Here is a 13,170-nt window from a genome sequence, read left to right on the forward strand (position 1 = left end):
TCCTCAAAAATTTTGTTTCAGGGGCTAATGCATGTTTGTTTCTTAGTTTTCTTATTGACCCCACAAAATATCACAATATATACAGAAAACTTTAGTGTGATTAGTTATTTTTTGTTTCTAATTGTTTAAGTTGAACTGTTTGTTTATTAAGTGATTAATTAATTTAATTGGTGGAATCAATATTTCGATATAAACCATTGTGGCATTATTTTAGTTTTTATCAGATAATTAATACCAGTCAGATAAAATTTGATCGCACCCTTGCCAAATAATCAAATAGGAAGGATAACAGATACCAAGCACTCTTCATTTGTTACCTTCAGCTGTATGCATATCAGGCGAACTTGGATTTGTAACCACGTAAGCCATACTCATATTTGAAGTAAAAAATGCAATTCTCCAAGTTCAAGATCACCATTTTTACCACACAGAATTCGATCACTAAAATCGTAATTCTGATCTAAAAGTGGGAAGCAAAAAGAACGAAACCGAGAGAAAAACACATAAATTAATATGAGCTGTAACCTAGATAATATTGGTAGAAACTAACAAGCACGTTACAAAGCCAATAAATGAGCTAGCTCCACTTTATCAATACCGAAGAAGAATCTATGATCACAATGTTAGACGAAGAGGTACTTCCAGCAGAAACCTTTCTGTTCATGGCGGAGAAGATTCAACGGCAGAAACTAATATGGCCGATACCTACGCCCGTGCCCACTGTCATGTGTGTGTCTACCCCTACTAGAACTGCCACCATTCTTACTGCCACTTCCTCCTCCGCCACTTCTTGGATGTGGAGGAGGAGTTAGCATCTGTGACCCTGGTTGTTGCCTGCAAATAAATATCCAGAAGCTTTTAGCTTAAGCTATAGAATCTATTTAGACTAGAAATGGATTGTATTTTGCAACTGTAGTCTGTACTATCTCAATGGATTATAGAGAAGACGTATGAGCTTACAAGACATAGCCAATCCGTCCATCAGGCAGCAACATTGGCATCATTGCCATGCCAGCAGGAGTTGGTCCTCTTCCATATATTAACGGCTGCAGCTCAGGAGCAATTTAATCAGAAAAACATTTTACTTCATAGAAAAAATATGAACTGCAAAACGTACATCCAAGCACAGAAGCAAATGCAACAGCACAATACATTAATTTTAGCCCAGGAAAAGTGATTGAGATATCAGTCATCATACTGAACAGAACGAAAGATAAACATGAACAAATATCGGTTGAGGTATCTTTCCCAATTTTTGTTTAGAGACAAAGCAAATGCAACAGCACAGGGTTTCTTTATTTCATCTCTAAAAGAGGAAAAATAGTCAGCTTCAAAGCCAATGGAATACACAGAAGCCCCAGAAAGTTCAGGTCGAATAATTTAAAAAACATCAAATTGTTCCTTTCATTGGACTAGATGAATCAAATCCAATGTTATTATATCCTGACGTCAAGTAACATTCACAAAACTATTTGAATTCTTCTAAGCACAAGTGATAACTATACTCTTAAAGCCACTTGTCCCGACAAAAGATAACTCAAAAAGATATGGATAGGTTAATCTTATCAAGACATGAGCAATTGAGTTTTGAACAAACATCTCACCTGAGAAAAACTAGAAGCACCATATCCTGCATTTACAGCACCACCATAAGCACCTCCAACATAGCCATATCCAACACGAGGTGGATAATTAGGAAGCAATCCTGACTTTTGGCTATTGGATCCTCCAGACTTCTGATCTGCCTGTGGCTTCGCAAGAGAACACTCCAAAACTTGACCTGGATATACAATTGTGGAAAAACAGATATCAGACACTAGCCCCATTTGATGGTGAGTAAAAGGGATAAATAAATAACAGAAGAGCTTTTGAAGAAATGATCACCATCCAATTCATATTTTTCAGTATTTTTTAAAGCCTTCATAGCACTGGACCTCTCCGCAAAATGTACAAAACCAATTCTATTCTTCTCTTGTCCAGATTTTGCAGGAGGCAAAACCACTTTTGTAATTTTCCCATGATGGTCAAAAAGCCTTTTCAACTGCTCCTGTGTTACATTCTTTGGTAAATTTTTTACATAAACTGCCTTCACCTGTATTGACCAGAAAAAGATGGTCAAAAAACTATAATTGGAAAGAAAAAAACACACAAAGATAAAGTCTGAAATCAATATAACTAGACTCAACATGTCCCATCTTCAGTCAATAACCAACTAAGGCCATCTATACAAAAATCAATTAACTATAAGGTGCAAAGGATTGGTTAAGACATATCACACAAACTTTACATTGATCATTATGTTTATCATCGTATAAATTTAAATTTTAGGTCAAGTTGCACATGCGAGGATAGAACAAACATTTTCAATCTTTTATGTCCTTTTACGCAGTTAACCAAATACTGATTGCATGATTACAAATAGTTAAGAATATTATTGTACTCTAGATATATTGAAAATTTGAAATTACTTATTTTAATTTTTACAATTACAAATTAGTTGTTAGATTAGAAAACTTGATATCAAACTCAATTCAATTATCAATTTTACCATTCAAGTTTTATTTGTCAACAAATTTATATGCACAAAGATAAAAACTGACACAAATAATTAAATCTTGAACGATATATATTTGATAGTTCTTACTCACATAAACAATTACAAGATCGTCATTAGCTACAGCATACTATCTTACATAAAAAAAAAACATTTTACAATTACTCCATAAGCGTAATTTATTAAACAACCTGAGTTATATAAAATTTAATCAAATACATTTAATACTAATATTATTCAATGGAACAAAATAAATAACATTCACGTGGAATGGACCAGTCATGTGTGAAATGTAAAGGCAATTGGGCAATACCTGTGAAGCAGCAGATGAATCGGCATTTTTAGGGTCTGCCCAGCTTACAGTCGGAGCATTATCGTCCAGCTTAAATTTGGGGTTCATCATCTTCTGCCTTGAGTACTCAGCACATGCATGATTATAGTAATCAATAAAAGCAAAACCCCTGTTATTGCTAGTATTCTTCATATCCTGCAACCAAATATTGAGTGACATCAAATCCTAGAGACTTGTAAACCATGTTATGGTGGACAAACTTATAAAGTCTTCAGGGAGATATTTGTGGAACAACAGGATAGTACGGATGTAGCAAAGAAGTCATGTTAAGATACAGCATGAAGATTCTGTCATGCTAACCTTTACTAGTTCCACTGCTGTAACTCCAGGTCCAATATCTGTCACAACCTTCCTAAGATCTTCCTCACCCCAGCTCCTGGGAACATTACCAATGAACAAACGGTGCTTTGCTTGAGATGATGAACATTTTATCTTCTTCCCCTACGTCACATACAAAAGTATAGAGAAAGTACTAAGAAGAGGTATTGGGGAGAAAAAAACATAGAAGATTCCAAAAGATTCAGAGAATCCACAAGTTTGCAGCTTCAGTTTCCTACTTTGCACCTAATGTATCAACTTATTTATGAATGGACCAGAAACAGAAGTAAAAAAATAAAAGATACCTTGAATTCAGTGTTATTCAGCTCATCAATCGCTTTAGAAGCCAACTCTACACTTTTATAGGTAACAAATGAAAAGCCCTTATTCTCATTTGAGTCTTTACTTCTCATGATGCGAACCTGCTTGTAGCAAAATATTATTAGTCCCTATGAAAAGCACAAAATCTGGATATAGTATAAGTATAACTGAGCTTACCTCTGTAACTTCTCCTATTGATGCACAGAAACTCCTCAAATCCTCTTCAGAAGAATCTTGAGGAATACCACCAATATATACTTCAGAACCATGAGGAGGTAGGGCAAGAAGCTCAGCATGCCTTTTCTTTTCATCCTCGTCATTGCCAATTTCATTTTGCGCATCATTTCCATTATCATTGTTTCCACCATCCTCCACTTCTTCAACGTCTTCTTCCTCACCCTCCTCCTCCTCCTCCTCCTCCTCCTCCTCCTCTTCCTCTTCCTCCTCTTCTTCAACTTCTTCTATTTCTTCAACCTCCTCCTCCTCTTCTACTTCTTCGTACTCAACATCTTCTTCCATTGTCTCCTCAGGATCATTATCAACATCAAGATCTACCCTCTCATCAGAATCAACTGGCTTTTCAGATTCATTCTGCTTTTCAGGTTCAACTGGTCTAGCAGTAGATGAAGCATTTCCCTTTCCCCTTGGCATCTTATTGTCTAATAAAACAAGCTTGCAAGGTAACTGTGAAGAAGGCACGGAGGCCAGAAGAAGAATTCATGGGGAGATATAAAAAAATTACTGAGGAGGAAACAAAAAGAAAGGCCAAATGGAGTGCACAATAAGAAGTTGAAATGAAAGTTGTCATGAGAATAGACTCAGGGGGATTGAAATGTGAGAGACTTTTTCTAGAGGGATAATGTTTATAACACAAGTAGCATAAAAGAGACCGGCTCATGAGTCTCTTAGTGATTACAATGAGAATTACGGAGGTGGTGCAAAACAACATAAAGATATGAATGTCTCGAAATCAGAATGATTGCTATACGAAAACTTTTTTGACAAATTAGCTTTCTACATCTTTTTTCAAGGGCTATCCATTTTCTGAATATCTCAAGAAACTAATGTTAATGGCAGCAGAATAAATTATGGAGACAATAGAATGCTTGACTTTAATGCAAGGACATAACAATGCCACACAAAGTAGCATATGAGATCCAACGGAACTATTTTGATATAAAAGGTTTAGACAAAAAAGGAATGAGACTGCTGCTACTAATGGAGAATCAATTTTGTCCATCTCACAAAAACATATACCAGTTCCAAACAACATACCAATCTGCGTACCCCCTGCAAAAGAATAAAGAAATGGCACTCAGATTGGGAATCGTTGCCCACACCAGCTTAACAATAAGTAAAATAACATCACATAAAAAGATGCGGCGTTCAGCTCTAAAAAAAATCAAACAAGCCACCGTTTGAAGACCTGGGATTACCCAAAATGACCAAAGAGTAGAAAGCTACAAGCATCAAAAGTATTTTGGTGCATTCGTCATCTAATCCATCAACTTCACTACTAAGTTAAATAATACAATATCCTTCCTTCGCCTAACGTCTACCTTACAATATTACATCTAACCTCGTGCAGTCACGCGAATGCTAACCTATCTTTCGATTCATGTATCCTTAAAACGGCTCAATTTTCAAGGTCTCAAATATTAAACAGCTAGATGCTCGTCCAAGCTCGAGCCCAAGAAGCATGCGCAACAGTTCAAACGATTTACTTTCCCTTCTCCTTATAGTATTGCAAAAGCCTTCTCAAGATAACTGATATTTTCAGTTTCGGAATTCGTCGAAAAAGAAACCCTTCGCCTTTAAACTTTAACCCCAGATTTTATACCACTCGAATTAGTATTCCCATTATATTCCAGCCGTCCAGGCGACATAAAATGCAAGAATAGAAGAGAAAGCAGCAGTTTCGACTTCAAACCACAAGAAGCACAGAAAGAATCGGAGAGTCAAAGAGGATAATGAAAATAAAATAAAAACAGTAGGGCAATAGAAGAGTGGAGAAGATAGATTGAAGAAAGACATGGACGATGAGATAAGGAGCGAGAGAGTACCAAAGATGCTGTGTGTGAGAATTCAGCGTAACTAAATGGAGAACTCTGCGGAAACTGAGAGCTCCAAAATGAAGAATCGTAGAAAATATTTAGACCCACTGCTTTAACCCGAGGAACGAACCCTAGACTGTTGCTTCAATGGAGATTTTGGGGCTCCTTGTCCTTAGTATCGAGGGGATGGGCCATTAACCCCACAGAAACAATTTTACGAAATAGCCCTCCTCTCAACCCCCTATTGACGCCTTTACCCATTCAATTCTACCCTTGCCAATTGGCATTCATTCTCGTGAATAAACCTTTAAATTAACTCCAGATTAATTGACACCGATCTCTTGTCTCTAACTCTTTGATAATGAAGATAATGATATATGTATTAAGTTGAGTTATACTTGTACTGGCACAACTAATTTATTTTATATGTAAATAAAATTCGATTAAGGCATGGTAAACTTATATATTAATTTAAGTAGATTGAAGTTAGATTTATGTATGTTGTAATTATATATGTTTGATTGCGAAAATAACCAATTCCACGAAGTTCGAATTTAGGTGTGGTCAGCGAATAATGAAACATGTCTAGGAAAAGGAAAAAGTTTTGACAATCAATATAGTTTAAGTATGATCTCTACTTCATAAGGTGATAGTTTCACGTACTTGAAAATTTAATAAAGTCCATCTATTTTTAGGTTTAAGAGCCTTGACATCGTTGTATAAATTGTTACGACTGCTCAGTAAATCGCAACACGCTGTTTGAAAAGCAATTGAGGTAAGCGACGCAAAGTGCTATGATAAGCCATTAAGAGTTATATTGGTCAACTTGGCCTTTATGAAGTTCTAAATAACCAATCTCTTATGTTTCTGTTTGGCTTCTATGAAATACTGTTTAATTTTCATTCCAATGTTCGGTTTTCATGCAGAGTCGTTATGATGACTCGATGCTTTCCGTCCTATAGAATGTTGACATGTAGTATCCGATAAATTATATCTTTATTTATTTATGCATTTCATAAATAAGATAGAAGGTCTAAAAAAATATAAGAAAAAAACAATTGGTGTATTATATATGTGTAGGCTCGAATCACACATCACAACCTACAAATTTTTTTTCCCTTCTTTTAAGTATTAAACCCCACAGTTGTTGAAATATAAGCAAATGAGATGTAGAAAAAACACTTAGGTAGTCCATATTAAAAATTTTGAGAAATTATACTGTATAACGTAAATTTAATATATATATATATATATATATATTATTTTTCAAATATATTTGATTTTTCGTAGCTTTATTACACTTTTCGAATAAAAACACAGACCAAAAAAAAAAAAAAAGCAAATTGAAACACAACTCCCCGTCAACGATGAAACTCACTCTTTTTTCTACCCACACGGAGAGTTAATCTGCAACGAAATCGAACTTCGGAAAGTGAGAATTGCAAGCAACTCGGAAAATTAACATAAATAGCCTCCCAAGAAAAACTTAAACTTATTGCTCAAATGATCCACCTTATTAGTACTTTTTCTGACGCGTAGTGGAAGTAAATGTACCCAACTATCCCTGAAAAAATGACTAAATTCTCGGTCGAAAATTTCACGGGCGAGAAATGTAGAGAATTTGTTAACCTACATTAATTTCACGTCCGTGAAATGCATCTGTCTTGACCGAAAATTGAAGTTTTTCAATTAAGGAAAACATCTAACTCGCATATTCAACAAACATTCCCACGAAGGACTTTAATTTTCATCAGTTCATCTTGTACTCAGTTATGAGAGAACAAAAAGAACTGCCGACCTGCAAATTACCTCTGACTTTTCCATCTGAAAGTGATATTTTTGTACATCAACAAGGTGGGTGATATTTATTTTTTAGAATATGTTTGTTTTCACCTGTGAACTTGCACATTTGCACCGCTAGCTTTCGTATAATTTTTTTCGTTTGTAATTTTAATTATGAACAAACTATTACATCGATTTATAAAATTAATGTAGGTCAAAAAATAACATATTACACTTAGCGCGCGAGATAAAACGTGAAAGCAGCCGACAGAAATGTGAAGCTGTATAATATCTCGGGGAAACCGCCCCAACCTTCATTTCTCGTGGTACCTCGAACGAGATTCTTCGAAGCTCTTTTTCTCGTTGAATCTCGCCCGGGATACCACGAGAAATTACACCAAGAAATTAACCCCAGATCCCCAATTTGCCCGTACTTTCCAACGAATTCTAAATACTTTCTAAAAACTTATCAATCTCGCCCGAAACCGCAAAAAGCCATAAACCCAATTCAAGAGGTTCTCAAAACACACGGCAATTTCTACCTAATTCGCCCGAAAGACATAAATATTTCACATAATTGTTCAAACTAAAACCCTAAACCCACAACGTCAAAGAAGAACTCCGCAGCGAAATTAAACATGACCCATGGCTATTAAGTGTAGGTTTAGTGAGATGAGATCCTAACCTTTTAGTTTCGCGGGCGAGGCGCAGGCGAAGGCGTTCAACGAGAACAATCCGCGAAGCGTTGAAAGCACGCACGATAACAGAAAAACGGGCGAAATGAATAGGAAGAAATATCCCATAAATATTAAGAGAGGAAGAAGGAAGAAGAAGTGATTTGAATAATTTCAGTAGTTCGAACGAGAAAGATCAAGAGAGGAAGAATTGGAAGTGATTTTTCAACTGTGGGCTTTGAGCAAATAGTTTTTTTCAGTGTGCCATTTATGTCAATTTCCCAAGCAACTCTCAGCGAGCCTGCTGCTCTCTTTGTGCTTGAATCAAAACTGTAGTGATTGGGCCGATATATGTATAATCTTGTAGAATCTAGCGATGAATGCCCTAATAGGCTGGCTTACTGAATTGTTCGTAATGTTGTATTATACTCTTGATATAGTGTGCATCGTGCACCATAACACCAGTTATATTGTATTGTAATCTCACTGAAATGGTGTTCTACTTCGTGCAGGTTAGACAGTAAAGAAAAACGGCAACAGGGGTGATATTTGTTTCAGAGACTGTAATCAGTGGGGAGGAAAGAGCTGCAGAAAACGTCTACATTAGAGTACTTTCGAAGTATTGTTGATGTGATAAAATTTTATGTCGTCGGGTATAGATGTCTGTTCTCCGAATTATATAATATGGGTTAGTGACTGAAATTGCTTTCTTAAACTATGGATCCATTAGAGATTTGCTGTGATTATAAATTTATGGTTTTCTTGGCTGAGTTTCTTATTAAAGTTCGTCTTACTAGCGAGCTGAATGTTTTAGATCCCCTTTACTTGCTGCTTGTTTTATAATGCCTATCAGTTTACTTGTTTCTTATACTTATTGCAACATTGCATAAAAATTGAACAGGAGAAATTGGAGCTTGCACGGAGGCAAGGTAAGATTATTAATTTATATGATTTGCGTTAATATTGTTGTAATCCAGGAGCATTAAGCTAGATCATTATCCTCAATTTCAATGCACATTCGTAATCTGGGTGAGCTGGGCATTGAACTTGTTAGGTGATGTGTGGAAAAGTTCCTTGGCTTTGAACAGTGGGGAAGCAATTGGAATATCATAGATTTTCTTCTGTTCATTTTAGATTGTGTTTTATAGTTCTGAAAAATATTTAGGTGCTTTGTATTGGCAATTGTTTATCGACATCTGCAAGAATAATTTAGGTAGTAATAACTGATAATCAATGGGTTGAAATTTAAGATGCAGAAGCTGGAACTTGGAAATGTCTGACGATGGCCTGCTTGCCTGGAGGTCATAATTTCATCATAGGCAAGGGTCGACGTTCATGGAACTGAGTCAATTCTGGATTTTTGGATCAAATTCTCGTCAGTACCTTGGTGAACCTCTACCCTATGCACGTGAGTTCTCTCTCTTGTTTTTTTGGAAGAGTATCTATTAAAGATAGTTACCTATTTATTATTGGTGAATTCTCCAAGTGTCTGTCCAATTGCTCATTCTTGCGCAAAAATCTTACTTCCAACTTCCAAAGAAACTCTCCTGAGCAATAAATGGGGGTGCCGTCATTAGCATCTCTTCTCAGGATTGTGGTCCTAATCCTCTAACACAGGAAAAAGGATTACAGTCTTATCTGTAGCTACCACATGCATTATAATAAAATTATACAACAAATATTTCCATCTCTTTCTGAGTTCAAAAATCGTTCCTCGAGGCTTGAGGTCATTCATTCAGAGTCCTGTATTCATTATGCCTCCTGAGTTTTGCTTTCCAGTATTGCATTTTGTAGTGTACCCCGTTGACTTGAGAAATTAATTTCCTAGCATTCACTGTCGTAAGTAACATTATAAGTTGGCACTGTGATGAGGATCTGGGGGCCATTACATTGATTTGAGTGATCCTGATCGTCTTATAATATTTATTCTTTTATCAACTATTGCTTAATATATTAAGGATTGTTGTTTATGGTTGTGGCTGTTGATGATAAGAAACAACGGCATTTTATTAAACCAGCGAAATATATTAAAGAGACGGGAAAGTCTCAACCCAAGGCTGGAAGTTAAAAAAAAAACCCTTCCAATTAACAAAATATTATAAATATTATAGTTTCTTTTCTTTATAAGGGTCGCTTATCTTGCACCAAGATGAAGATCCGGAAAGAAGTGGCAAGGTGACAGTGAATGAATGATCTTGCGACTCCTGGTAAGCTAATAAAGGGTGCACTGGCCACTGATATTTGGGTAATAATGGAGGTCATGGATTATGGGCCGTCTGTCTCTCAAGTGCCAACTATTCTATTATCATAATTGGGAAGCCTACAACTATCATGAGTGGCTCATTGGTTCAAAGGAGCTAGGGTTAAGTAGGAGAGAATGAGTTCAAACTCCATGATGGCCACCTACCTTAGGAATGAGTAATTCCTATATGTTTTCTGGCACCAAATGTTGTAGAGTCAGACGGTTGTCCCATGAGATTAGTTGAGGTGCGCGTGAGCTGGCCTGGACACTCACGGATATCCGAAAGGATTACTGGGGAAGCCTAGAGCCTAGAGGTACAAAAGAAGGTGATTCCTTCTCCCCTTTCATTTTTACTCTCATCATAAATTGTCTCAATGTACTTCTCTCAAGGGCTGGCATCATGGCCTTCTTGAATATTTTAAAGTGGGAAGAAGCAATCGTACAATCATACAATCACTCATAACTATAATTTCAGTTATCACCTTCTCTTTCCCATCTCAAGATAACCTCATTGACTTAAAATAAGATTTTTTAGAATCCATCTGTGCTTCACTTCTTGCTCGGTAATTTATAGTGTGTTGCTAGAAACTCTGTGATGCATCACTTCAATCTGCAAATTTTTTGGTGGTCAAACTTTGAAGAGTAACCATGTTGGAACTTTCAGTTATTATATACTAAATTCATGGTCGTCGTACTTGCTATGACAGAGAACTATCTATTTGGGAATTCTGTTTTCATGAATAAGGATTCTCTCACTACTTCAGGTTTAAGTTATTGCTCAAACGTAATCCTTTTAGCTCGTTACCATGAAGATTTAGCTGATCCATCACAGCAGTTATCAGGATTTCCTTCTCAATGAATGCAAGCTAACACAGAAAAGAAGAAAGTGGCCTTTTTCTTACCATCTCTGGAAAGGAAAACAAAGTCTCTAAAATCAAACACACCATAGCTTATACAATAAAGGATGAGGGTTTGACCTTCTGGGCTTATTTTGCTATCTTTCAAGATTGACCATTGTCCCTAACATTGCTAACATCACTATCTTCTCCATATTCTTCATTGTTGTTTACTACATCATCACGCTCTTCATCCCCTTCATCTTCCTCTTCCACGTAGTCATTGGGTTGAACAATCTGCAATTTCAGACATCCATCCTCTCTGTGTGCTTGTAGAAATTCCTGACTGGGAATTCTTACTTCTTTCAAGACAAACCTACCATCTTGCCTATAGGAAGTGAAGCAAACCCCTGCCTTTCCGCTCTTTCCTACGAAAGATAAAGGTGGAGGGAAAGATTCTCTGCTCGTCCTTGATCTCCCACTCCCAGCTGCAAAATGCCTGAGGGAAGTACTCACTACTTTCTCCTTGATTTGCCAGGTTTCATTGATCATCTCACCTTTCAAGTCCTCGACGTTATCCGAACTTTCAGACCCAAGTCTCTCTGTGCAAAGTTGCAAACTTTCTGACTTCACCGATGAAAAGCCAATATGATTCTTGTTGCAGCTGAAATGATTATTCCCAAGAGGGAAGGAGAAGGAGAAGTTTTTTGTCTGGTGTTCCTTCTCATTCTGGTTTTTGTTTGTTGACATTTGGCTTGAATCTATGGAAGATAATGGATATCGGTCATGTGGTATGGAAAGCGAAGCAGATAAAGATGAAACCGTATTATCTTTGGAATAGAGCTCACCAAATAGCTCAGAGAATGAAGACCGCGCAGTTTGCTCAACAGGTTTAATGTTCTGGCTCCACGGTGGCATGACTGACTCAAGAAGAGTTTGCTTCTCAGGCAACGGCCTTTCAAAGATGTGCTGGAAGCTTTTGCAGGCAGCCATGGCTTGGCTCTGCAGAATTGTGATTTCTGGTTCTGAAGATAAAATCTAAGACCTAAAGGAAATGAATTCTTGCAGGTGGACTGGAGAGCGGAGATGGAAAGGATGCACGAGATTGGCAATGGGTAGAAACAATCAAGGTAAGGCTTATTAATTAGGCCAGCTGATTTTTCTTTTTTTCTTTTGGGTCTCTTGGAGTGGAATATAGACGGGTGGTTGTAAGGGCAGGCATGGATTCGGTGGTTCTGATTGTTTTGGAGACTAAAATATGGTTTCCTTTGAACATTTATATTTAGCACGCCCCTGTAGATAACATTTTCATATTGCTATTATCGTTATCCTACACATGAGGAAAATATCTAATGGAAATGATATGTACAGCCAAACCATACTTATGAAACAGCTGCCTGTGGTTGTATTTGCCAAAAACCTCTTTTTGGTTCCAGTAACCTTTAAAAATGATATTTTTAGGCCTGTATCTTCCACAAAAACATATGCTAAGTTGATCTCTCTGGTCATTTAAATTCAATTTGATTCCATATTACTATTTACTTTCCAGGATTGAAATCTCACAGTAAATCAACTCTTCTTGTAAGGTGATAGTGGTGTTTTTGTATGGTTATAGCATGTGAACAGAAAGCTTGGTGATAATGTCTCTTCCTCTGCTTCGTGTTGTATTATTTTGCCACTTGACAATGAAATAGGGAATATTCCAAACGATACTTCTCACATGAGATGGCCAGATGGATGGTTGGCTTTCAAATCTACTGCGGACGTGGACAGTTTCATTGATGCTGGCTCTAAAAGCAACACGTCATTGTGTTTCCAGAATCCAGATATTGTGGCCTCTTCCTCTGTATGTTATTTGCTTTCTGAAATCAAATCAATGCATGTAGTTTGAGGAAGGATTCAAATAAAAACATCAAATCCCCGCAGTGTTTTGTTTTATTTGCATTTTGGAATGCTTTTCCCCCTTGTAGGGTGCATATTGATCCATTTTTTTTCCTTCAAGTTCTTATTTGTTAGGTTAAATTGACATACTTTTTC

At 36.7% G+C, this 13,170-nt stretch overlaps 3 protein-coding genes across 17 annotated transcripts; 1 reads left to right on the forward strand and 2 right to left on the reverse strand.

Annotated features, from left to right (window-relative positions):
• Nucleotides 1–349: 349 nt before the first annotated feature.
• Nucleotides 350–5,767, reverse strand: LOC111020649 (RNA-binding (RRM/RBD/RNP motifs) family protein). Of its 3 annotated transcripts, none has more exons than XM_022297361.2 (10): nt 5,609–5,766; nt 4,821–4,835; nt 3,723–4,229; nt 3,530–3,646; nt 3,207–3,347; nt 2,868–3,041; nt 1,885–2,092; nt 1,605–1,780; nt 961–1,046; nt 350–834 (listed from the first exon to the last, which is right to left on the reverse strand). In XM_022297361.2, the coding sequence occupies exons 3-10, from the start codon at nt 4,194–4,196 to the stop codon at nt 690–692; spliced, it is 1,521 nt and encodes a 506-aa protein (XP_022153053.1). In that variant the 5' UTR covers nt 4,197–4,229; nt 4,821–4,835; nt 5,609–5,766; the 3' UTR covers nt 350–689. The 3 variants fall into 3 exon arrangements, with proteins under 3 accessions (XP_022153053.1, XP_022153054.1, XP_022153055.1); XM_022297362.2 differs by having other exon boundaries at nt 4,803–4,835; XM_022297363.2 differs by lacking the exon at nt 4,821–4,835 and having other exon boundaries at nt 5,609–5,767.
• Nucleotides 5,768–8,066: 2,299 nt separating this feature from the next.
• Nucleotides 8,067–13,134, forward strand: LOC111020652 (uncharacterized). Of its 12 annotated transcripts, none has more exons than XM_088120711.1 (6): nt 8,072–8,463; nt 8,568–8,743; nt 8,957–8,984; nt 9,306–9,463; nt 12,202–12,263; nt 12,749–13,134. In XM_088120711.1, exons 4-6 carry the CDS (start codon nt 9,391–9,393, stop codon nt 13,022–13,024), a joined length of 411 nt encoding a protein of 136 aa, XP_087976837.1. In that variant the 5' UTR covers nt 8,072–8,463; nt 8,568–8,743; nt 8,957–8,984; nt 9,306–9,390; the 3' UTR covers nt 13,025–13,134. The 12 variants fall into 12 exon arrangements, 6 of the variants coding, with proteins under 6 accessions (XP_087976837.1, XP_087976839.1, XP_087976838.1 ...); XM_088120713.1 differs by having other exon boundaries at nt 9,312–9,463; XR_015789285.1 differs by adding an exon at nt 12,683–12,719 and having other exon boundaries at nt 8,067–8,463; nt 8,568–9,463; nt 12,828–13,134.
• Nucleotides 11,172–12,270, reverse strand: LOC111020650 (uncharacterized). 2 transcript variants are annotated; one of them, XM_022297364.2, is made up of 2 exons: nt 11,982–12,215; nt 11,172–11,894 (listed from the first exon to the last, which is right to left on the reverse strand). In XM_022297364.2, the coding sequence occupies exons 1-2, from the start codon at nt 12,124–12,126 to the stop codon at nt 11,299–11,301; spliced, it is 741 nt and encodes a 246-aa protein (XP_022153056.1). In that variant the 5' UTR covers nt 12,127–12,215; the 3' UTR covers nt 11,172–11,298. The 2 variants fall into 2 exon arrangements, with proteins under 2 accessions (XP_022153056.1, XP_087976835.1); XM_088120709.1 differs by having other exon boundaries at nt 11,172–12,270.
• Nucleotides 13,135–13,170: the final 36 nt, after the last annotated feature.

The sequence above is a fragment of the Momordica charantia genome, assembly GCF_013281855.1.
Source record: "Momordica charantia cultivar OHB3-1 chromosome 2 unlocalized genomic scaffold, Mcharantia_2.0 BLBB01000002.1, whole genome shotgun sequence".
Lineage (NCBI taxonomy): Eukaryota > Viridiplantae > Streptophyta > Magnoliopsida > Cucurbitales > Cucurbitaceae > Momordica > Momordica charantia.